This window comes from Macadamia integrifolia, chromosome 5 (genome assembly GCF_013358625.1).
Source record: "Macadamia integrifolia cultivar HAES 741 chromosome 5, SCU_Mint_v3, whole genome shotgun sequence".
NCBI lineage: Eukaryota > Viridiplantae > Streptophyta > Magnoliopsida > Proteales > Proteaceae > Macadamia > Macadamia integrifolia.
The window spans coordinates 46145271-46170142 of NC_056561.1; the positions used below are offsets into that span (position 1 = coordinate 46145271).

General features: G+C 38.8%; 3 protein-coding genes across 4 annotated transcripts in view; 1 reads left to right on the forward strand and 2 right to left on the reverse strand.

Annotated features, from left to right (window-relative positions):
• Positions 1-8038, forward strand: part of LOC122079905 (vacuolar protein sorting-associated protein 60.2-like) — a 9749-nt gene extending 1711 nt beyond the window's left edge. Inside the window, exons 2-8 of one of the 2 annotated variants that reach the window (XM_042646688.1) lie at positions 1674-1825; positions 3174-3269; positions 5176-5269; positions 6653-6724; positions 6800-6911; positions 7075-7235; positions 7778-8038. In XM_042646688.1, the coding sequence (XP_042502622.1) occupies positions 1674-1825; positions 3174-3269; positions 5176-5269; positions 6653-6724; positions 6800-6911; positions 7075-7235; positions 7778-7831 (741 nt within the window). In that variant the 3' untranslated portion in view covers positions 7832-8038. The remainder of the gene's footprint in view (positions 1-1673; positions 1826-3173; positions 3270-5175; positions 5270-6652; positions 6725-6799; positions 6912-7074; positions 7236-7777) is intronic. The other variant, XM_042646690.1, reaches the window with a different exon arrangement.
• Positions 8039-8699: 661 nt separating this feature from the next.
• LOC122079904 (basic leucine zipper 6) lies at positions 8700-13341 on the reverse strand. The gene is made up of 5 exons (XM_042646687.1): positions 13101-13341; positions 12247-12883; positions 11299-11374; positions 10589-10715; positions 8700-9129 (listed from the first exon to the last, which is right to left on the reverse strand). Exons 2-5 carry the CDS (start codon positions 12804-12806, stop codon positions 8918-8920), a joined length of 975 nt encoding a protein of 324 aa, XP_042502621.1. The 5' UTR covers positions 12807-12883; positions 13101-13341; the 3' UTR covers positions 8700-8917.
• A 6407-nt stretch (positions 13342-19748) lies between these two features.
• LOC122080066 (protein LEAD-SENSITIVE 1-like) lies at positions 19749-24262 on the reverse strand. Its single transcript, XM_042646935.1, has 3 exons — positions 23978-24262; positions 23756-23829; positions 19749-20623 (listed from the first exon to the last, which is right to left on the reverse strand). Exons 1-3 carry the CDS (start codon positions 23995-23997, stop codon positions 19938-19940), a joined length of 780 nt encoding a protein of 259 aa, XP_042502869.1. The 5' UTR covers positions 23998-24262; the 3' UTR covers positions 19749-19937.
• Positions 24263-24872: the final 610 nt, after the last annotated feature.

The following is a 24872-nucleotide window of genomic DNA, read 5'->3' on the forward strand; positions in this document are numbered from 1 at the left end:
GGGGGGGGGGGGGGGGGAGTAAAATTACAGCTGAGGTACCCGACATTTATGAAAACTTGAGGCATATCATGTTTGAAATACTATGTTTGGGGTTCCTTATTCATCAGTTGTGTTTAAGACCAGACACAATTCGAACTTTGCCTGTGACGATTTCTCTCAACACCCTATTCCCACCTCTGTCCCATCCCCATTATTTGCACCCATCTCTGCATTCTGACCCCAACCCCACTCTAACATCTCTCTCCCCCTCCCCCATTCTTTGTTGCCCCTCCCCCCCCCCCTCTACAACCCCGCCCCCTTTGATTCATTGTCAAGCCGAAGTAAAAGAGAAAAACCAGTGACAGAATGTAGACAAAAACAGTTGGAATTAGTATTCAGTAATGTATACCAGAGAATAGATTACAACAGTTATGATGGAAAGCCCCAACTACATAAATTAATGAAGAGTAACGACCATGGTCTGACAATGAGTCGATCATTGAACCTCTCTCGAACAGCTTAATGATTAATATATTATCGATTCTCAATTGAATGATAAATATGCAGGTCTATATGGGAGCATGATCGATTGGGACTTGGGGAGGGGTTTGGTTTATGTTTGGGACTTTGGAGGAGAGTCACTTTTGAGTTGGTGTGTTATGATATTTCCGCTATTTTTCAGTTACTTTGCTTTATTCTCTTTCCAGTTTCCATGTTTGAGCCTTTGAATGCACCTTCCCCCCTTTCACTCTGTCATTTTTGCTGCTAATGCTGTAGTCACTGCTCACTGATTTCTTCGGTTTCTTGTGCTTCCTTGGTTTTATCCCCTCCAATTTGTGGTTGGTTGGCATGTGGAAAAAAAGAGACAGATGATTCAAATGTTGTTAAATTGCCCTTCTCTATAGCACTTCTGTAAGTGATCGTAGTGTGTCACGTTGTCTCGTCCCCGCTGCATCGAAGAGTACCTATAAACTATGTTCCGGTTCACTGATAAGGAAGATAGATTTGGGGTGGGGGTCTACGATGTGATACTAAATTATGACCCTGGGAGATGCATGACTATGGGTACGAAGCAGGAACCATTATGTCAAAGATTTCGGGGGGTAAAGGGTGGGGATGGGGCTGGTGGGGTGGTGGAGGAAGAACAGAAGGCGTGGGAAGGGGGAGAGTGGGGGGTAGGAGCGGAAGTCAGGGTAGGGGGTGCAGGTGGGAGTGCGAGGTGAGAGAATTGGCCATTGGGTAAGCTGGAAATATTGTCTTAAATTGAATCGACTAATAAGGAACCCCAAACATAATGTTTCAAACATGAGGTACCCCAAACATAGTTTTCTTAACGTTGGGCACCTCAGCTATAATTCAAATCCAACCCCCCCATCCCCCCACCCCCCCCCCCCAAAAAAAAAAAAAAAGTGTCTTTAACCTTTGTTTCTGAATCGACACTTCTAAAGAAATTTGGCTAATTGAAGGTTTATTTGTTTACTTTTTGGCCATCACTTCATGATAGAATAGTGTTTGGCCTTATCAACTCCGTTTCCTTGAATAGGATTGCTTAAGTTGATTTGAATTCTTCTCTTCTCTTACATTTTTAAGTCCAATGTTTGATGGATACTTCTACATATGGGTTGTCTGGTATGTGAGTCGCCTATAACATTCCTTTTATGAAATTTCCTTTACTGATGCATAACTATTTTCAGATTAATACAAGAGGTGAAAATGTAGATGAGAAGATCAAAAAGCTTGATGCTGAGCTTACTAGGTACAGGGAACAGATCAAGAAAACACGGCCTGGCCCTGCTCAGGAAGCTGTGAAAGGTCGGGCTATGAGAGTTCTCAAGCAAAAGCGAATGTAAGTGCCTTTTTTGCTTCTAGCCATTTGCAAGCAATTTACTTACATATACAATATAACTGAAAATATAATTGTTGCTTTAGAAAAAAAAGTTGTCACATGGATCTTGAAGCCAAACTTTTATTTGAAGCGTCTCCCTAGATCCTAACTTGTAGAAGCCAGTGAGTTCTTTAAACCCAGATGTTCTTTCTTAATTGGTTTCTTTTCTTTCCAAATGTAGTAGTCCTTTTTATGCCCTTCTAGTTAAAGCACCATTGGAGCACAAACTTCAATGAAGCTGATTGGGTGAGATTATCAACCACATCACAGGATTGTGTATGTAATAATAGGCCCCCCTAGCGTAACTCTGATATGTGAACAAAATTGATGGTCTTTAAGGGAAGTAAAAACTTGAAATTAAGTTTCATAGATTAAGGTATAGGGATTTTAGGGTTCAAATTGGAGAACAAAATATTTGTGTTTAATATGTAAAGAGTGGAAATTTATGGTTAAAAAGAAAAACAAGATTTGTACCCATCATGCAGTACACCAAAATCCTTTTTTTTTTTTTTTTTTGGGGGGGGGGTAAGAATTTGGAATGGGCTAATGGCTCCAAACGATAAAAACAGATGTGATAAAATGAAGCATATTGGTTAGAGGGGGTTTCTCATAAGTATGAATGTGGTTTTTAGGGGTATATTATATTTGTAGTGGAAGTGAAATAAATAGTGAAAGTGGGAGTTATCAAAAGAACTAACACTAGCACAAATGGCGGTGATTTCAATATAATAGAAGGGTATGATGATTTCGATATAAATAAAAAATACAGGCATTTGTGGGTTCAATGTGAAAGTTTTTATGAATTAAATTATAAAGAAATATTTTTTTTTTATAATATTTTAAGCTAAGGATCCTTTTTAGAATCCAGTAAACAATAATTATTCTACATACCACACCTTCTGATCAGTGAGAAAAAAAAAATTATTAGAGAATGTCAATCATTCATCTTATAAGTTATAGATAAAGCAAAAGAAAACCATGGCATACATGACCAACTAAAACCATTGCCCCCCTCTATTTAACCTGCTTTTTTAATGAGGAATGATACGTGGAGTTGTGGACTTTTTAATGAACCTGATGCTGTCCTCTGAGATATTCAAACCTTTTCTGGTTGTATCTTCCATTAACCACGCTAGTTGATATGGGCAGGCAGAAGAAAATTCCTGAATAATGTTTGACTTTGTCAAAGTTAAGATCCTTTGTTATTGCTTCCCCGAATCTTGACTAGTGACATTTTGTTGTCGTATTTCTCTTATGTTGTTGGCTTGGGTTTCATCTATGGATTTTTCGTCCTTTGGAAATTCCACAGTTTTCTGAGATTTGTGTGTGCTCTGAGGAGATATCAAAGTGAACAAAGTAAACAAAGTGATTCAAAAGGTGCAACAGAGGGAGTGGAGGCATCCAGGTAGCTGATGGGTTTTGGGGTTTATTCATCATTGTCGTGTTAATATGGTTCCAGATTTTCTATACGAAAACTTAGTCAAATTTCTCCCTCAAAATAATGTACCATAGGTTTGAATGATGCTGCTATTTATTGTAACTTCTATAATTAGATTGACAGATAGGGGAACAGAAATTTTGAACAATGGAAAAAGAGAAATTTAAGAATCGACTGCAGTAATATTTATCAACCTACCATGGACAGTGGCGAACTCAATTCGTGACAATTAAACGCTTTCTATTCCTGATGAGATATCGAACAAAGCTTTGCATATCAGTGAAACTGTAGGACCTAGGATAGCATATAAATTTTTTTCTTGGGGGGCGTGGGGAGGATTGCTTGCTTCTGAATGGTATGTATTTGCAGATGCCATCTGTTTGACCTAGGATAGTACATAAACTTTTTTTTGGTGGGTGGGTGGGTGGGTGGGTGGGGGGATTGCTTACTTCCGAATGGTATGTATTTGCAGATGCCATGTCATGGGAATGCTTCTCTTGTCTCTACCCGATGGCTCCAGAATAAAGGGCTTCTAGTGAGAGCAGTAAATTTGAAGTCTTGGGGAACAGTGCCCAGTTGGAGCTGAAGCACCATTTGGAGGAAATCTAAATGATTGGGAAACTGCAGCAGTTATTATTTGTTTGCTTGGAAAGTTGAGGTGATGAAAACAAAGAAAATCGAAAACTTTGGGGATGGGAAAGGAGATTCTTTTCCAGTAATAACTGCCCCTCGCCGGCCACCACCCCCCCAACCCAAAAAAAAATAAAAAATTCCCCTTTTCTAGATTATTTGGGATTAATGTTTGTCTCTCCTGGGTAGGTGTAGTTGAGTAGTTCTGTTGAAGGTGTTCTAGGTGTCCTCTTTTTGTCTGCAACCTAATGCTTCGTAGTAAACTGTAAATGCATATGCATTTTTATCAAATATTTAAAAGGAAAAAATGGAACAGGAGTCCCTACTGTTCGGGGCCAGCGGTCAATGATCTGTCATGGTCAGGTGTGGGAAGTAACTCCTGAAATTCCAGCGCCATTATATTACCTTGATGCTTTGAAATAGGAGCCACGTTGTGTTGTTTCCGGTCTGAGTGTCAACTTCATCTTGAGTAATGCAAAACCTGAGTGTTACATTTGGAATGCATGCTAAACTGTTCATTCATCTTTGGCCATTGGTGTGTGAGAGTTGAATTAGATTATCAGTTTTTAAAAGAACTGATTACAGAAACTGGAGGGCAGGCTCCCGCCACTGCGGGATCAGGGGAGGTTCATAATGTACACAGCCTTACCCCCACTTTTTGGAGAGGCTGTTTCTTGACTCGAACCCGAACCACTAGGTTGCAATGGAGCAGCCTTATTGGAGGTTCTCTGTAATTATCAATGTTCGAGATTTCATGGGCATTGACTCATTAGGCATGCAAAATTTTGATTGAAACTTACTAGTTTCGGTCAAAATCTCTGTCCTGTTTTTGGGTTACTGATTTGGTTCGACCAAAAGGTTACATTCATGTATTATAAAAACCAAGTTCCAATCGAAATCTAGGTGTCAAAACTGAAAATTTGAACCTTGCAAATTATAATGATGTTCAGTTGCTTAAGAACATGAACAGTCTTTTATGATTGATCATTTCTATGTGTTTCTTTTGATGGAATCCAAACTATATTTTCATTAACACGAAAACAGGCATATCATCATGTTATCACCAACTAGTGAAGTGATATTTAAAAATCATCTTATAAGAAGGTATTCAAATTCTATGCTGGACTAGGTTCATCCTGAAACTTACTGACAGGTTATGAATAAGCTCATGTTTAATTTTGATGATTAAGTTTATTTTTTCATTTGGACAATATGTTCACTTAAACTGGATTCTTATGATCAGGTATGAAGAACAACGTGATATGCTTTACAACCAGACATTCAACCTTGATCAGGTTGCCTTTGCTTCTGAGGGACTCAAAGACGCTCAGCAAACTGTATGTATTAAGGACCTACCATTTTTTTTCGGTGCTGGATTTTCTGGTTATGCTATTACTGTTAAGTTCATGTGATGGCTATATACTGGTCCATTTGTGCCTGGGGATGACTAGCTCATCCACGGATACTAAACCATTGCACAGAGATGTATTTCAATAATGTAGTAGTACTTCAAAAGATGGGGTAGGCATTGGAGTCCCAGCGCACCATGCCTTTGGTTGACACCATGTGAAATGTTCTCCCCCTCTTCTACCATGGGGAAGGTATGAATAAGAACCATGTGAAATGTTGACAACCTTGTCAATCCAAGGTGTTCAGTTTATGGGTTCCATCTGAAAGATTGTCTGTATCAAAAAGTTGGCCAATTAGGTTCCTTTAACCACTACCTGCTTGGACCTTTTTTAATTGCCTGAACTACATCAATAGTATATGAGAAACGGTTCATCTAAAAAAAAGTGTCTGGTTGGGACCTTCTGATCAAGAGCTAAGCTACCTAGTGTGAGTGCACTTATTGTATATATATATATATATCGGTTGGGTGGTGTAGAAACATGTATAATCTTTATTTTGCCAACAGACAGTACTTCTATGCTAATGGTATTATGAGAACTTGTCAATGTTTCTTAAAAGAACATTTCAATAGTTCTATTATATGCATGGGTGGTATAATACTTTTCAATAGTAGGCCTTACCTGAAGGGTTGCATATTCTAATAAATGGAAAATCTCAATGTGGCATCCTTGTCTTGTTGATCATGTAGTTCAAAGCATGGTTTCAAGTATCGGTCTCGTATCGGCCGTATCGGATTGGTATCGGCTGAGACCGATCCCTGATCTCTGACCGATCCGGATCGGTTATCCGTATCATTTCAAGGGTAACATAGTAAAAAATTAGTACTTTTTAAAAAAGCAGGGGCAAAACCGACCGATACCCACCAATACCGATACTGTCCTCTAAATCCATGGTTCAAAGTCACTGTGATGATATTAGTTAGATCATCAGATGAGTAAGTCCATTTGCTCGCAATTGCAAATATAAGACGATTCTTGAGGAAGGAAAGGGGAAAACTAGAGAAGGAAACACCTGGTTTGTTGGATAGTTAAATAATTAAATCAGGCTATGTTTTAGTCCAAAAATAATTTTTGCCCAGGTTTTGTCTGATTTCACCGTCCAGATTTATGGACTAGGTATTGCCATGAATGATGATTGAAACAAGGTCTGTAAAAGAAATCCAATGTCTGGATTCCTAGTTTTCGAAATTTTGGAACTGGGACCATCTTTTCTGCTATGTCTTTGTATTTGATGGGAGGTTTCATGGATTCAGTAATAAAAGTTTTGTTAGTGAAGCTTCTGACAAGCTAAATCTTGTCTGTGTTGTTCAGATGACGGCTCTGAAATCTGCAAACAAGGAGTTGAAAGGAATGATGAAGACTGTGAAGATTCAAGACATAGATGTGTGTATTTCTTGTCATTATTCTATCTTACATTTTTATTAGAAAATTGCTGAAATTGAGGTTTGTTATTCATAGAACATGCAAGATGAGATGATGGACCTGATGGATGTGAGCACAGAAATTCAAGAATCTCTTGGTAGAAGCTATAATGTGCCTGATGACATTGACGAGGAAGAACTCCTGGGTGGTAAGTTTGATATCATACAGATTTGTGATTTGGCATTCTTCTCTCGTGAAAATAAGTCATGTTGAATTTATACTATCTATGAGGAAAACCTAGGGACTTCTTTTAACTGTTACCTTTTTTCCTATTTCTGGGTCCTTAACTTTGTTTGCCTTCTGTGATACAGAGCTTGATGCCTTGGAAGCTGACATGGGAATGGAGACAGAATCCGATGGGGTGCCCTCTTACCTTCAACCTGATAATGAACCTGATGTAGAGTCACAACTCAAGTTGCCTTCAGCCCCATCAGGGTATGCATCTGTGCCACCGGGAAGGCATAATGCCCAGGTATGTTTGTCCTCCGTCTGTCCTGTTCTTGGCACACTCCATGTTTGTTGGACTGTGGAGGTTGGCAAGCGGATCTTTCAGACTGCATATTGATGGGCCTGAATGATCTGAGGCCATGTGCGGTTTCCTAAAAACATTGATTGGAGGGAGATTGTTATCTTTTCTTTTGGAGATAACATCACTATGGTAATGGGTTACCCTTACTAGCAAATCGATTCTCTTGGTTAGCCTTCTGAAGCAATGAATATAAGGGAGTGATTATTCTGTGTTTAGTCTTATGGGCAAATGGCCATCCAAGAGGGCCTTACATCTAAGGATGGCATTGGATTGGTTATAGCAGATGTTTTGGCTTAAACCCAAACATGACCTGCTGAAAGGTTCCTACAAACTGCCCCTACTTGGTTTTATATTGTGTTGTTAAAGTACTGTACCTGTGCATCTATGATGCTGTGATGACAGTTCTGCCATTATGTTCATGGTTACTTCCTTGGAGTTTTCTACTTAAACCTGTTTTTCATTTTAATATCTTCTCTGCTTTACAGGCCGAAGACGAACATGGTTTACCTACTGTACCTCAAGCGTCCATCCGTGGTTAGGGAGCTGAGCTGATCTGATCGAGCAAGCCATGTAATGTAACTAAAGTGTGCAGAATTATTCTTTAACCCTGTTTATCTAATTGAAGGATTTTGTTGGGTAACTTTGGTCGCCTCTTCTGTGGTGGACGACGAGAGTACCCCTCAAGTGTGTTGAGAATAACAAATGGCTTCCCCAATAAAAATAGAATCATAAATTACTTCTAGTTACAGGTACTTGTAACTTTACACCTCTCCCCTCTCTCTCTCTCTCTCTCTCTCTCTCTCTCTCTCTCACTCACGTCTCTAGTCCGGCTTGGGCGTCACATGTTGAGAGGATCAGGACCTGTTTTCGAATAGGATTAAATTTGAAACTAGTCGTATGTTCTGTCAAAAAGAGAAAAAGAAAGACTACCCTAGAACGTTTCAACTTCTCAACGCCCCCTCCTATTACACCCCCATCCCCATCCAACCGTACCAGGTGAAGCAGCGATTCAATTCATTCAAAGTCGCGGCGACGACAGACCTCCAAAGTCATTACATTTACACCTCTTGACGACAAGTAATCACAGGTTTTGGCTCCTCAAAAGGCTGATGCACAAACAAAACTATGATCTGAAGGTAATAATTCCACTCTCATGTTAAAACACTTGTTAGTACATTAAGACAGCATGAAGACGACTTGGGCTGTGATTTCATAAGAACATGGGCAGGTGCTATTGACCCTCACATCAGTACAACTGGGACTTACCAAGGCATGCATTCATGTCACTGCTTTATTTACATGTTAGGATTGGGTGGAGTTCAGTCTGAATCTGATGGTTCAGAAGAACCATGCCCTCATCCAGTTTTGGGTCTGCAAGAACATGAGGATTTTCAAATGACCTTGACATATCTGTAAATATGAATATAATTATATAGGTAACGATATTACATCGTCATCCACAGCCAGACGGTTTCTACAAGACGTATAGTAGGTTTAACATTTACAAGCAAGAACTTGCATGATTGATAGGCTACCTACCTAGGGATCTGGCACTTGGTGGTTGGTATAGCTTTCGCTTGATTCCACTATATAGGAAAATGCATGTGAAACCAGAGCCCATACCCTCAAGCCTCATTAGCTTCTGAAACCATATGCTTCAGCGTAACTGGGTTTCCACCAAGACTAAGCCTTCCCATTTCTAAAATCTTCCAGCTAGCCTCCGAAGAAACTGCACTGATGTTGGATCCTGTGCAAGAATGTGTACTAGTACTCTTCAGATGGTTTATGTAATCCATTGTCAACCTCTCAACTTCCTTCTTCAGTGTCTGATATTGAACTGTAACAACATGATGGACAAAGCAAAATAAGAACCATGCATTAAGTACTACTAATGCAATAGCTGTTCCAGACAAATTATGCTCCCTCGTACCACGAATTGGTAGAAGAAAATAGTGAAAATACTAGTCTCAGAAACGTTAGAATGACTTCAACTTCCCACACTGCTAGCTCCTTTCAAAGATTGTAGCATGTGACAAATGAAACAATTTCCAGACAGGTACAATGAGATGATTAATGAGGAGAAAACAGGAGATGGAGGTAAAAATCTTCAATCTTAGGTCAATAATCCATTAGCCTTTAGCTAGGGGTAATTTTCCAAGACAGAGCAATAGAATTCTAAAAGAGATTAGAAGTCCAATTTTTCTGGATGTGTTCTGGATTTCTGGTCAAGCACCTCTTTTTGCCATGTGGAAAAATAAATTGGGCCACATATTTTGTGATCAGGTAGATCCAAATGTCCCATGCTCGAGTGTTAAATATCAGCCCAGATGAAGCTTGCCAAGTGGCAAAATAAAGCCTGGCATATGAAAGGGCAACAAGAGGTTGTATGGACCACTGAGGGGGGATGCAAAAACATACATGAGAGGGTATCCCATTACAATGGAAGGTAGTAAATGATAGAATTTTGGGTTTGAAATTTTACATGTTGGTCATTCCCTATGCGTCCAATGGTCAGAATCACCAAATCATCTTCCAAATGGCAAAATTAGCCATGCTCATCCAGAAAACTCTCGATACATGCCCATCCAGAGACACTTTTACCAGAAAAGAAACCTTCCATGCCCATCTAGAAGAATCCAATGGATCAAATCATTTGGCTCATATTCATCAAGTCATATTTGGGCTACGGAACCTCATCTATGGAAAACATGACTGACTTATTTCAGACTTTTTTTCTTGATAGGTAGGGAGGGAAGTAGGTAACAGCCAAGAGGTTCGAACTTGAGACCTCCTGGTGAGCATGGGATTTTTGCACACCATAGCTCACCAACTGACTTATTTTAGACTTGCTGAAGGTGAACCATGCGTAAGTGGATGGTGGCTACCTCCCATGATCCCATCCTACCACCCTGAAGCTGGTCTTCAGTTGAAGACATTTCAATCTGCTTAACATTCTGCAATTACTTCTTCTAACTTTGTTTGCAACCAAGCAGGGAGACCTACTGTACCTTCCATTAATTTCTTCACCATTCCACCATGCTTGATGCTCAAACCTAAGTCTACCATTGCATATCACTATATCAGTATGTTTCTTCTATGAATTCCCAAATATGGCAGTACCTTCACAATCCTATGAAAGAGAACTGTAATGATGAGAATCCCAAAATAGAATGCAATATTGCCTACCGGAGAACTCAAGGTTCAGAGTCTAAAGAAATTATGGTTATTGGTGGGAAGCCATTTCATAATAAAAAGAAAACTTGAACAACCAAAGTCGACATTGATAAAAGACTCACCATCCTGGACTAATTTTTCCTTCTGAAGGTAGACTATTTGCTGCTTTAGTGTGTTGTTTTCCACGGACAAAAAAACACGCTTCTGAAGGAGCGAAGCAACTCTGGCTTCCAACTCTAATTCCAGAGTCTGCAGGACATTCAAATCTTAGTTTACACTGCTTTAATCAAGAAAGTTGTCAGGACAAGAAATAGAAGAATTAAACTAGAGAAAATTTCTCTGATAGGAAGGAAGAACTGAAACTGTCCCAACTAAAAATGCTAGAAGGTGACACTGGCATTAAGCTAAATCGTACACTCACTTCACTCCTACCATAAAATTGCCAGTTCTAATGCAGAACGAAGAATAACAGTACATGATTTGCAGTACCAGTTTGTAGATGTGACTCAGACAAAGCTAATGATAAACATCTAGTTGCCAGTTCAAATGCAGCTACCATTAGTCTATAATCTGATTAGATCCTGATTATACAACAACTCAGCCTTTTCCCAACTGATTAGATCCTGATTATGCCACTTAGTAGTTGGGAAGGGGGCAAGGTAGGAGGTTAGGTATGCCGCCGGCTTCCCTGGCGCTAGCAGCTTAAACAATGGGAGGGCTGGGATGGGAGGGGCATTGGGGAATTTACCAATGGGAGGAGATAGACAAAGATTTGGGTCTACCGCTAGCATGCCCAGCCTTTGAAATCAAATCACATTAGTTGATGATTTACCTGAAAAACATTGACAGTTTTCTCTAGTTCAGCAATATACTGAAGCTTACGAACCCTTGAACGCTGTGCAGGGTGCCTGTAAAAAATGAAGTTTATCAATGCCAAATCGTACATAGTGCATCATCCTTGTGTCAAAGTTTTGGTAAAAATGAAGTCTAACAATGTCAAAACAATCACAGTTTATCTTCCTTGTGTCAAAGATCACCAACATTTAATTATCTAGATTGTAAAAGCTAAACCAGGACCCAAGACAAGGAAGCTAAGAAATTCTGTTTCGTAACAGGGAAAGCTTCAATGTCTAATTGAGCCAAGAAGCTCAGCTGAACTGTACAAAGCAGCAACCAAGATAGTCTGCTATTAGACAGGACATTCGCTCATTAGCAAATCGCAATGCTAGGTTAACCCAGGCCACTCATCTTTGTCTGACTGGGATGAAGCGGTGTCAAAGGGATACAAGCAACCGTGAAAACAGGATATAGAGTTAAAGAAATATTGAAGATCGATGAACATCACTTTGCCAAGCAAGAGGCTCAATAATACGCCTTACTTCTAAACAGTTATAAGCAGGATCGCAACAGAGAAGATGTACTAAAAGCTGAGGACTCACAAATCTTTCAAAACTATAAAAAAAATAAAACCCTAACATTTTCTTATATCCTTCACCCTAAACGTTTCTCTTCCATTATTCCAGGCATCATCCCCTCACTACAGGACCAATTATCAAGTATTCTGCCAAAATTTTGAATAAACTTCAAGATATTAACTTACCCACAAACCAAACTAACGCAGCATAAACCTTTAATGATATTTGGAGATTAAGCACAATAATAGTGTAATGATGTTAGCAAAGGAACTGGTTACCGGCGAGAAAGAAAGCTAATGATATCACTTACATGAAAAATGAAAATCGGATATACAGAGATATGAGCGAGGTACATAGATTCTCACCGTTGTGCAACCTTTGCCTCTGGATCAAGCTCACCCTTAGAAACACAAGCATTCCCTTTCGAAACAGATTGGATAGTTTCAGAATTGCAGATATTCCCGGATAAATACTGCAAAGGCATTTCAGAAACATACTCAGATAACGCCGAAACTATGGGGTCCCTTGAATGGGTTAAATTCGACCTTCCTCGAGGAGAGTTTGGTCCATATACACAATCTCCTACCAACCCATTTCCAGTTTCGTCCGAAACGGCATTCTGTTCATCAATAAGAGAAGAAATACTGGGAAACGAGGCCGAACCCTCTACAAGAGCCAGTGAATCGCTAGCTGATCGGCGAAGAGAGGTCCCTCTGTAATGGGTGTCGGAATCACTTAGAAGTTCATCAAACCAAGATGGCTGCTCCTCCACGATAGAACTCAGAGAAGTAGACCGATGATGAAAAGGGCGCAATCCTTCCTTTCTGGGCAAAGTTGGAGAGACGGGAGAATCCTGGAGTTGGCGAGAAGCTCTGGTCTGCAATGGGCAACGAGGGGGAAGGTGAGCGTGAGCCGGCCTTGACATAGTATACTGTTTGTTATTTACAGCGCGTCCCACTGCTTGTTATAGTAACCCATGGTCAGCCTCCCTTTGCTACTTCCCTGATGGAGGAGAGAATCAAACAGGTTATTAGTAATTCTCCTCAAAACTGTTTCCAATCAAAACTAGAAAGAAAATTTCATGCTTTTATATAAATGAACAAAATTAATACAACAGTAACCCTAAACAGAGAAAGAAGAAGAAAGATTTGAGCTTTTCTCGGTTTTTTTTTTTCCCGGTTTTTCTCCTGAAAATTTAAAGCTTATGTTCTTCGCTTACCTTTGTGTTTTCTGCTTTTCTTCTCCTCTCTGATCATCTTCATTCTCATTTATATTTCTGAAAGAAGAAAGCGAGGTGGGAATAATGAAAGGCGAAGAAGAACAAGAACAAGAACAACCCGGGAGGGTAGGAGCAGTGAGCCTATGAGGAGAGTCTGCAAGGCGGTGGAGTAGGAACAAGGAGGGTGGGTGAAGGATAGTTAAAGTGCGCACGGTGTGCCACTTGGGCTATGGGCGGCAAATCTGCGACAACCCCATTAGCCCACTTGCAGTCGAAAAGCGTCCTATAAAATTGCAACTTTTGTACGGCCACTGCTACTGCGTGGATGCATGCGTCACAGAGTTTCGATATATTCCAGCCTGGCAACGCCACGCGGGACATCAACACATCGACGATTCCTTTTTCAAATCGTCCCGCCGCCGATTGATCGAGAGGTGCTCGAGTTGTTTAATCGGGTTCGGGTGTTCCACCACGAGTTCATAGGAGCCGGAGGGAGGAGTTATCTAATTAAGCTCCTGCGAACATGTGACCCATAACCCGAGAGTCAACCGACAAGTTTCTACTTCAATAAATTGCCGAGGTGTTGTAGATTTCGACGTTGGAACGTCAGTTACCATACGCTTCTTAAGAATATCTTTCGAAGTTAGGATTTATTTCTTTGGAATATAAAAACAAGCGGCATGAAGACAAGCAATCTGGGGCGTGGGATAGGAATGGGGACCACGACAGTTCAGATTGCAAAAATAGTCCCGAGTCCGGGCAATCACAGCCGTCTATTTTTTTTTACGTTTCATTGACCATCAATAGTCTTAGCTGTAAAACTCACTCGCTAGTAATTATTTTTCCTTTTTAAATTTAGACACGTGAGTCACACATTGGTTGGTTTCTCTTTTGTTGTTAGTAAAACTCACTACTCTAGTGTGTCTAGTGTCTAGTGTCTAGTGTCGAGTTGTATCCTTGCCAGTTGCCACCAATCACCACATTGCAATCCACATCCTCGAAAGTCGCAACAAGGAGATGCCATTTTTTTTTTATTTTGGTGCTAGATCCCACACCGGGTTAGACTAGGACCTACTGAGGCCAAATTAAGGGTGTAAGTTTGTCGTGATGGCCGATCCGTCTCCTGAGTTCGAATAAGATTTGGACCAGATTTTTTCCCCTTAAAATATTAACTTTGGATTAGGCATTGGGCTTAAGCCCAATCTAATCCAGCTCAATTTAATCATGATTTATATAATATAATTTTGAACTATCATCATATCTTTATATATGTATATATATTTTGGTAAATAAATACTGTCCCTCCGGAGCCTCTGGGTTGTTTTTTTGGCCCAATCCAATCCAGCCCAATTTAATCATGATTTATATAATATAATTTTAGATTATCATCATATCTTTTTATATATATATTTTTTGGGAAAAAGACAGGCATGCTAGCAGGATGTGGACAAGGTGGATGATCTGGGGTTTTAAATGGACTGAAACCTCCATTCCATTACCAGTTCCATCTCTTCTTCTTTCATTACCTTCTGAAACTGCTTAGATGGGATTTGTGAAAGAACTATTAAATGATTAGAAATCTTGGTCATAGAAGCATCAATTTGAGAGAGAGAGAGAGAGAGAGACCAAAATGCCAAATTTGCTACGATTTATAGAACAACAATGCTAAGGGCCCGTTTGGTATCGTTTCTGTTCCAGAAACTCCGTTTCGTGTCAAGAACGGAAATTTCAGTTTCTGTGTCAAAACGCCGTTTTTAAACGATTTAAGGCTGTTTGGTGAATCTGTTTCTGTAATAGTTTTAGAACAAAAAAAGACAGTTTTACTGTTTGGTAATGCCTGTTTCAGAAACGTTTTTTTTTTTTTTTTCCTCTTTTCTTTTCTTTTAAGTCAATAATTACAGAAATAACATTAAAATACTATAAGCATACGATAGATAATACTATAAGCATACAATAAATAATCTGAATGGACGCTTAATCTTAAAGACATTATATAAGCCATGAAATGGCCAAGAAACCCTACTAATAATTTCTTAACGATGACAACATAACTTGCCCCTGATAACTGGACCTAAAAATAACAGAATTAATAGCAGCTTATGAATTGAACTGCTTGACCCTTAAAACTCTGTGCTCCTTTCGTCAATTTCCCTCTCTTTTTGTGTTTTAAAAAGTGAACTAGGTAAGTATGTCAACCCAACCCAAGCCATAGTGATGGATCAGAGTTTTCCCACTGGCCAAGTCAAAATAATTTTAGCTGTTATCGGACTTCATTAATTATTTCCACATAATTTGATTTCTTGATAATTTGACCTCCATAAACTGATGATTAACATGGTGGAATTTCATGAAACGTTGGAATTGCAACACCAACACCAACACTGAAGGAGTGGGGCGAGTCCAGTGCTTGATTTTGTCCTCAACATATCCCAATTACAAAGTGGTTTTCTATACTGTTGTACTCAGGAGTGAAATCATCTGTTTGGTTTGCCTGTTATATATGCTTGAAGTTATTTGTTATGGGAAGTGATGCAATATTTTTTTTTTTCTGATTTGGGAAGTGATGTAATATGTTGAACTGGCTATTAAGGTATGATCTTTATATAAATGGCATCTCAGCATTGATTTACAAGTTCAATTGGGTTTATTTGTTCAATTACCTGGATAGTAAACGGGTCGAGTTTAGTGATCAGCCCTAACCAAAATTGAACCAGACCCAAATCACCCAACTCAGAGAAGGGAAAGAAATTCTTAAGGGCATATTCAAAGAAGTTACACAACTCAGAGAATAGACAAAGCATACTTAAAAGGCATATCAAAGAAGAAAACTAAAACACAAGGGATTCTTAAGCATACCACCTACGGGTGGCCTTCACAAACACAAAGGGAAACTCCCTATGCTGAGACACAGAAAGCCATCTATTCCCACTCTCCATTGTTACACCGATGTTTCCGCATTCAATCTGGCATGAGTCGCACACGTTGGGGCTATAAGCTACCCGATACTCAGAGCTAGATTTGCTCATGCGTTCAATCCTAAACCAATTCCTCACAGTTGAGGAGCCAGGGTGACCTGGTTGACCTCCAAGAATTACATGCCTATTCTGGCTTGGAGATGATGGTGATTGCCTCGAATCTTCGACTTGCCAAACAACAGGCATATCAGAGAATCTAATGTTCAAATCTGTTGATTCCCGGATAATTCTCTCTTGAGCTAGGGATGGATTTCTAGAGGTCCCTCTCAGTACCCTCGTCGGTGGTCAAAAAAACCCCCCAAAAATTGGCCCCTTCACCTGCTCTGTGCTATGTAATTATAGTAGAAGAAGATGAAAGAAAAGATGTTAGAAGAGAAGAAGAAGAAATAGGTTAGAAGACAAGAAGAAGAAACAACGAAGCGGCTTTACCTACACAGGCGATTTCACAGCTCTATCGTTGGAATCTGGCTCTAAACTCGATCTCTATCGCTGGAATCTGGAATCTGTCATCGATGGTTCAAAAACCCTTTACCTACTCTGCGACTACAGTAGAAGAAGACGAAAGTGAAGAGGTTTAGAAGAGAAGAAAGAAGAAAGAGGTTTAGAAGAGGAGGAGGAGAACGAAAGTACCTGCACTGGAAGAAGAAATCGTCCTCTCTCTGCGTTGCTTTACCTACTCTGAAATGGTTTCTTGGCCATTTCATGGCCCTTTACCTACGCTGGACTCTGGAATCCGTCATTGATGGTTCAAAAACCCTTTATCTACTTTGCGACTACAGTAGAAGAAGACGAAAGTGAAGAGGTTTAGAAGAGAAAAAAGAAGAAAGAGGTTTAGAAGAGAAGAAGAAGGAGAACGGAGGTACCTGCACTGGAAGAAGAAATCGCGTCCTCTCTCTGCATTGCTATGTTTTATCGGGAACGAAAGTTCCATTCTTTTCCTTAAAATAACACTTTGGAACGAAACTGTCGGGACAGAACAGGCTTTTGCCGTTCCATCTTTCCTCTTTCAAATCCTTTTTTTTTTCAATTTTTGGTTCAAAACAACTGAAACACAACATATGGATGCCAAACAGATTTTTGCGTTTTTCCGTTCCAATAGAATTGAAAAACGCTAGAAACGTTTTTTTGGAACAATACCAAACGGGCCCTAAGCTTTCACTTAGATTTTGGATATTTTTGTTTTTGAGAGAATCTGAACTGAAATTAAAACAGGAAGACCTTCAATCTTTCACTCAGATTCAGTATTTTTGTTTGTTCATCTCTTTGCTTCTTTCAGAAACATGTATCTGTTTGTATTTTTGTATAATTAAAGCAGTCAATTTTATAATTGGATCTGATCTCTTCAGTTATGTATCTCAGTCTTTGATTGCAAACAAAGATTTTCAACACATTCTTCGTGTTCTAAACACCAATGTCGACGGAAAGCGGAAGATCATGTTTGCCATGATCTCCATCAAAGGTATTGGTAGGCGATTCGCCAACATCGTCTGCAAGAAACCCGACGTCGACATGAACAAGAGGTTTTGATCTTGCTTGTTCTATTTCCCTTTTCTATGTGTTCCCATATCTTTGTCGTTGTCAATCCCTAACCCTAATCCTTTTCCGGCCAGCAACCATTTTCCAAACTTTTTTTTTTTGCAACAGAACAGTTGCAGCGGCGTGCGGGAAGTGGGGAGAGAAAGAGGGGAAGAATAGTGAACGCCTCGACCATGAGACCATCAATCTCACCAATGATGGTGACGGAGACGGAGATAGTGAAGGATAAGAAGAATGACAGTAGAGTGTTGGGGCTGGGTAGATTAGGTAAGACAACAAATACCCAACGATGTAGATTTTGCACATCTAATCCAACGGTCCAGGCATACTAGCATACCTGATACCTGGGTATCCTGCTAGCATGCCTATCCCTCTCCCATATTTTTTTTAGTAAATAAATATTGTCCCTCCGGGACCTTATAGTAGCGGGAGTCTCGTGTACTGGATTATTATTATTATTTTGTGTGTGTGTGTGTGATAAATATTTTATCCTTTTATTCATAATAATAAAATTTTGGCATTGATTCTTATGATCAGGTGTCCTCAACATCTATTATTGTATTGCAATTTCATAATTTTGATTGTGTATTGATTATTATTATTATTTTTTTTTGTTAACCCAATTAAGACCAATTAGAGTTAACCCGGCCCAATTAGGGTCAATTAGGTTTGGGTTGGCATAAGCCCAATGGGTTGAGTTTTAGGGACTTAGGTTTAGGTTGGGGTTTTAAGAAACTTGACCCTGTTTTCACCTATATGCCAAGTTGGAGCCAAACTCATTGCGACACTACAGTGCTGCTACTATTGTTTCAAGGAAAGTGGGGTAGTGGAATCAAATTCTCGAGCTTTCTTGGACTTCTGATCGGATCAATATCAATTGTATTCAATCCCAATAAATAGCCAACACCTATCATTGGATTGGTACAGACAAAGGGTATTCATTCATCTTTTATTTCAATTTCACATTTTTCAAGTAATTGAATCTCGGAGGCTATGTTTGATTTTAACGTAAATTAAAAGTTAAGAAAGTAAAATTTTAAATCAATGGAAAAATTTTTTTTTTTTGAAGAAATTAAAGGAATTGGACTTTGGACATAAAATAACGTGAAATTTAATAATAAAAAAATAAAATTATTAATATAGTCAAGAAAGATAATAATTACAAAAATTTATATTTTTATCTTTACTTTAATTTTCATTGCAACCAAACAAAGTCGGAACTATTATAATGCTATCTATACTTATATCGATTTTCCATATTTCTCTTCTCTCCATCATGTTTGCTTCCACTCTCAACTCCTCCATACGACCTACCTGGGCCGACGTGTTATAAGCTCTGCTCTTAGATTGCTTGCTCGTACCTCTTAATCGGCATCTCACCCATAGCCAGAGTTATCAATTCGGCCGAATAATTCGTGAATTATTCGGCCGAACCGAATTTTATCAAAAAATCGGACCGAATCCGAATTAAAAATAAAATTCTTTAAAATTCGCGATTTTTTCAAAAGTGAATATAAATCGTGAATAATTCGGACCGAATCCGAATTAAACCAAAATTTTCGGTCCATTTAAACATTATTTAAAAAAAAAAAACCAAAAAAAAATTTAAAAAAAAAAAAAACCCCAATAAGCCGTTTTGACCGATCCCTTAAATTAATCGTCCAAATTAATCCGAAAATTCGCATTCTCCTCCGTCCGAATTAATTCCCGAATCGCATTTGCTAACTATGCCCATAGCCAACTTCCCAACACAGCTCTAGACCCCTCATCTGATTTCCTTTCCCTTTCTTTCTTCAAAACTTAGGATAACCTAACACAGCATGAGTTGTGGTTATTTTGGACCTCTAATAAAATATTAATGTAAATAATTTTCCGGGACAAAATTATCCTGTCAACAAGCCATACTTGCATTAACCCTAGCCCTTTATTTTTTTTCCTTTCACATTTTTTATCCTAGCGTTGAATCATGCATTTCCTGTATAAACTAATTCTGTCCAACCTGAGAGAGGACTTGGGAGCAAGATTACAAAATCTTTCACATTTAACACTATACTAGAACCAGAGCTGTCTGGGAATACTAAAATCAGAATGAGAGAGTCGCAGAGAGGCTAATAGTATTAGAACAACAAAGAAATCAGAGAAAGAAAAGCAGAAAGCCAGGACAAGCCACTGATTAAGCAACTCCAACCCCCCAGAAGGTCTCAGTTTAACTAGAAGGTCCACAAACACAATCACCCCACCATGTTGGGAACAGCAGTTTCCAACAATTTATTAATCAAAGACCAGTCAATAGAACAAGCCTAATAGTACATTGTTTGACAACCAGTTACTGATTGATAGTGAGTGCAGGTGCAGCACCAACTGCCTCAGCCACCTGGAGTCTACCTGCTGCCAATCTTTCTGTCAAATCTTCCACTGCTACCTTCACGACGTCCCTCCTCATGCCAATATCTGCAGCATACCGGCTAGCACAATAGACCCCGATTGCTGCTGCTGTCATCCCATACACATTGGTTGTAACAAGGCTCAAGGGTGTTGATAGGACAGCAGCAATGGGCCCACCTACGATCGATATTGCCTGACCACTCTGGCCAATTTTTCCTTGTTCAACAAGAAGGAGACCGGTCTTACAGTAAATGGCAAAATCTTCACAGTTGTTTTTGAAAACATTGTAACACCCAAAGCCATTGTTAAGCAAGTAGGTTGCTCGGTGGACTACGATATCATCTGGGTCAGAGACAGCAAGGGTGCATGTTCCTCCCCGTGCTTTCGCAAGAAATAGAGCAGGAGCAACACCATATTCAAAACGGTACAGGACCCCACCAGAGAGAAAACAATCCAGACATGAAGAGATGACTCCATGATTTTCTGCAGGTGGTGGGCAGGTGGAGCAGGGCTGAGATCGGGCAGGTCCAGAGCTTAATAGGAGAACATCCAGCACAGTTCCAGTCCCCACTTCCTGACCCCGTCCTCTGGTGAAATGGATTACCTTATCATCTCCAACAAAGATGCCTGCATCCAAAAGGATAAAAAAAGGACATTGTCAATGGTCCAAGGTAACCACAGAGCAGCAGAGGAATATGATATTATCCATCACACCTCAGTATAATCTAAACACGAGGATCACAAATAGCAGAGAATAAGATAGCATGCAATGAGTCCAACAACACAAAGAGGAAAATAGATATTGTTTTGCGTAGCTGATTTCGTGAATAAAGGTATCTAGTAAAAACTTAAGCTACAGCTCAGCCAATCTAGTTCTAAACCATCTCATGAAAGGTCAAGAGTAATCACAAGATTCTGAAGGAAAAATGAACAGGATTCCTGCCAAAAGTAGACTGACCCAAATTTCATTGTGTTCATTTTAATTTTTCAATCTGAAATGTGGACTCTTAAATTCTTAAAACCCTGGACCATTCACCAGAATGGGGTCAGTCCTGTATGAGTAGATTCCTGCATGATTAAGATAATCCAACTTAGAACATCATTTATGCTCAATGTAGCTGAAAAATCATAGAGATTGAGCAGCAAGGCACATAGAGTAGAAGATTTGTGCAATGATACATGTATGAAAATGTACATGTTACAATATCTTAAACATGAACTTCACACCATAATTTTTAAAACCAAACTAGACACAGACTCAAAACATAACCTTTCTGTCCCCCCCCCTCCAAAAAAAAAAATATTAAATTAGACTCAAAGTGCCTGGTTTAGCAATCAAACCACATTAGTCAAACTTAACACAAAACTGCTACCCTGTCTGATTCAATCAGTTTTTTCAGAGCTGTCCCATGCTAACCTAACCTGCTGAGGCCAGGTGCTGGTTCACGTGTCCATTCAGCAGATTCAGTTTAAGAAATTCTGCTTGTACGGCCTATTAACAGAAATATGAATTCTGAACATTCTTCATTGGTACTCCAAAAGCAAACAAAATTACAAAGTTTTTAAACTGAAAGTAATTATATATATATATATATATATATATAATGGAGTGTATAAGTGTGGGCATTAAATCGCAATTCCCCAGTTGCAAAAGAATGCAGGAAACAAGAGGAGAAACTTATGCTAGAAACACCGTGATTTGGAAACTATATTCTGAAGCAGGCAGATTTCGAAAACCTTTGGGAGGCCCAAAATTGGGAAATGCTGAAGAAGAAAGAGAAAGAAATAGAAGCATGCTCACATTGAAAAAGAAAGCTGGGGTTTGACTATATAAGACAACGTGGAAATAACCAATTCTCAACATAACCAGAAAACCCAAGCCATTCCACTCAAAATATGATGTTTTCAAGGCTTTACATAGGTATTAACCAAACCCTATGCCAAAAATTTGACTTATTTGAGTCTAACAAGAATTCCAAATACAAATCTAATTAAACTAAAAAACTCCGATGATTGGTTAACCTCTTTCTTACATAAATAACAATACTGATTTAAGAAATAGGCTCAAAGTAGAAAACCATATCCAAAGAAGGTTTGATCATCCAAATTTTAAGACCTACCAATATCCTGTAATACAATACTCTCATGCATAAAAAACTGACCCAATGGCCATAGGGTTTCTTCTATTTTCTCCTAAGCCATGTAAAACTCACAATAAAAATAAAAGAAAAATATGTCCATGAACTCATGCGTAATCCTCTGTACATTACCAGGTAAAAGCCATGCAACAGGAAGATTCTCAAGTAAAATACCACATATTTGTGCCAAATTTACCTGAGGGTTTTCCTTTTACACTGTTTTTACCTGAAATAAATGGAACCAAAATGTGAACAGATGTCTGGTCGTGTGACACCCAAGTAAAAATGACTGGAAAAGGTATACACTACAACCAAAAAAAGAGGGAGGGGGTGGGGGGGAGTAAGAGTAAAGACACAATGGCTATGGGAAAATGTGGAAAGACAATGATCAGCATGTTGGAAAGTAAAAGCCCTTAATTACAATGCCGAGAATAATATTTTGTTCGAAAGGGTTTTTTATTAGGAGGGAAAGGAGAAAAATGGAAAAGCCTAGGAAATAAGTGTACAGGAATAGGGTAGCTAGCCCAAAGAGAAAACAAACCATTACGACACAAAGAACAGCGGCTAGCCTCTAGTTAGATGAAGTTCTCCCTGAGAAATAGAGTAGTTGACACCAGAAAGCAAACCCTTTAGACTGAAGATATTCTGCTGTTTGCAAGTTTGAATTATTTCGTTTGATGCTGTCTGAGCTCAAAGCCACTCCAGTAGCCACAAGCCATTGAATTGAGATCTAATTTTATTCAATTCTTCAAGAAATCCCAAGAGTCATTGCTTTTGAGACACAGATTGAAGTTACAGTCCATATAAAACAACCATCACTGTTCTTTGGTTTTACAAATAAATTGTAGTTCCCACATAAATCTCCAATCCATGAAAAAAAGTCAGAGCCCCGGTGTAATCATTACAGTCCACGACAAACTCTGCAACTTGGTCTCCTACATCATGCGTAAATGTGCCTTTTGGCTGTTCTAAGGGCCTTTGAATGATTTTTTCTGCCCATATGAAACCAATCCTCTTAGACTACAGGTTAAAATTAACTTCAACTCCGAGAACTATTATTTCTTGTGAGGATAAATTTCCAAGGAGACAATTTCCTGGGTTCCCAATTTCCCAATCACAACCCAGAAGTAAAGAATTTCAAACATGATACCATACGAACAGATAAAAACAAAGTTTTACATAGAAAATGCTAAAAATTATAAGACGAGGATGTGATATTTCAGCTTTCCTGAATAAATACTAAAGAGATAATAGCAGACACTTCAGAAGTTCCTAATTGCAGGTTCCGGAAAATGCCAGAGATTTACCAAAGGTTTAAGCTGATCAGTAGCTGTTGATACAGACAATTTGATACATAAGGTCATTTTCCTATCATCCCAGGTAAAGTTCAGAATCAAATAAATAGATTAAAACAACAAGTGGGTCAATCAAAACCAATATTCTGATAAATTCATGTCTTGTTATATCAATTAATTCCCACTTCATAAACGCTACAAATAAACCCTTTTTTTCTTTCCCCAACCCCTCACATCTAAACACATATAGAACTTCCCATGGCATGATATCTGAACAAGAAACAAATGGATATAAATTTTAAGAGAGAGAGAGAGAGAGAGAGGACCGTGATGGGCGTAAACATAAGCATTCCTCCACGAGTAGATGTGATCCCCTGGTTTAAGGCGGCCTCTGCCGATCCTGTCCCAGCGATTGATTGATATGGAGAATTAGAGGAGGGAAAAGCTAATCGATAAAAACCACTCTAACATAATAAAATTCATTCAAGAATCTCTATTCTATAGATGGATGAAAGAAAAAAATAAAATAAAAATAAATAAAATAGTACCTGTTAGAAAGCAGTCCCATCTCTCTATCTCTGCAACTCGATTAATGTTGGGGGAGGGGAAAGAGAGGACACGGTTGTCGGTGGCTAATTGAAAAAAGAGTTTAAAAAATAACGGAGATTAACCGCTTTGCACGAATGGGAAAGTTGCTTCGCTACTCAGGTCAGGCGTGCTTGCGGATAAGGGTGTTAATTTGGCTCCAAAACGGACCCGTCCGGCTAAAATCCGGAATCGATCTTTGGCGAATTTGAGATAGACTTCCCAACGGATTAGAAAGCCTAATTAAGGAATCATGAAGAGCCTTAACAGCGAAGAGACTGTTCAACATGCTTCAATTATTTATGAGTACTTCTCTTACTAATCCTTTTTTTTAATTATTATTTAAAAAAAATCAATATAATACTCGTATGAGAAGGTGTAATGTACGCCTTAGGTTTAGAGATCTTTTCCATATTATTTATCTAGGATTTATTAATATTTAACAGTTTTAATTTACATAAGAGTTATATTGTAATTGCAAAGAAAACTAATGGTTATCAATTACTATTTTTTAGTTATTATGACTAAAACTAATGACACATGAGCCATATTAGTTGAAAGTTTCTATGCTTAAGAATTGTTGTTTGATCATTTTATTATTTTCAATTATTTGTATTTTTAGGAAATTTATTTGTATATTTAAGAATTTTGAACATAAATGACTGCTTTAGACTTTGAGTGCTTAAAATCGTTAAAGAACCAAACTTAATTGCCCATCATTAAACAAAATTAGATCCTAGTTTTGAGATTTTTTAGTAAATGGGATGGCTCCGGGATTGGCCCCTTGGGACTGTCTCAATTGAAGTCGCGGGTGTCTTCACTGGGTCGTAGCTCGCAGTTGTTAGGGGTTGGACCATT